Source organism: Cariama cristata, unplaced genomic scaffold (genome assembly GCF_000690535.1).
Source record: "Cariama cristata isolate BGI_N322 unplaced genomic scaffold, ASM69053v1 scaffold31625, whole genome shotgun sequence".
Classification (NCBI taxonomy): Eukaryota; Metazoa; Chordata; class Aves; order Cariamiformes; family Cariamidae; genus Cariama; species Cariama cristata.
This window is the reverse complement of record NW_009619739.1, coordinates 3709-4428: the sequence shown is the minus strand read 5'-3', so window position 1 is coordinate 4428 and position 720 is coordinate 3709. Positions and strand designations below refer to the sequence as shown.

At 48.6% G+C, this 720-nt stretch overlaps 1 protein-coding gene across 1 annotated transcript in view; it reads right to left on the bottom strand.

The window, feature by feature from the left end:
• Positions 1–720, bottom strand: part of LOC104162602 (calretinin-like) — a gene marked incomplete at its 5' end in the record, with an annotated part of 2939 nt that overhangs the window by 326 nt on the left and 1893 nt on the right. Inside the window, 3 exon segments of the mRNA XM_009701365.1 lie at positions 57–128; positions 355–408; positions 520–559. Coding sequence (XP_009699667.1) covers positions 57–128; positions 355–408; positions 520–559 — 166 coding nt within the window.

Below are 720 nucleotides of genomic sequence, written 5' to 3'. Positions count from 1 at the left end.
GGAGGGTCCTGGGGGGGCACCCAGGCTCCATCTCCCACTTTCTCTTCCCCACTTACTTTCTTATTTTTCTCGTACAGGTCTTTCAAAAGTGCATCCAGCTCGTTCTCATCAATGAACCCGCTCCCATCCTAGATAACGAGGGAGGGACATCAGCAAGGGGAAGGACACGAGCCCCGCAAGCCCTCCTCTCCATCCAGGCATGGGTGCGGGGGGCACCCCCAGACCCTCACCCAGCACAACCCAAATCAAAGTGGGGAATTGACCCAACCGAAAACATGTGGGTTTGGGGTTTTTGGGGTTTTTTTTGCTGCGTTATATTTATTTGGGGCAGTTGGCCGAGAGCCGGCTCCCTACCTTGTCATAGAAGGCGAAGATGGCATTGAACTCCTCCGCAGACAGCTTCATCCCCTGGGCAGTGGCAAGGGACACCGTGGTGTGAGGCAGGGGACAGAGGTGCAACCAGGGAACGGGAATGTTTGGGGTTGGTTTTTTTTTTAATTATTATTATTTTTATTTTACCTGAAACTTCAGAAGGAAATTTTCTTGCACAGGCAAAAGCCTGAAAAACAAAAAGGGCAAGGATGAGTGAGAAGCAGCCGGGAAAATACACTTTTTTTTTTTTAAACCAAAATGACTTTTTGCTCAGAAACATGAGCAAATTAAAGAGGAAAACTGTTTTCCTCGGATGCTGGAGCAGACTTTTCCTAAACGCGAGTGTTT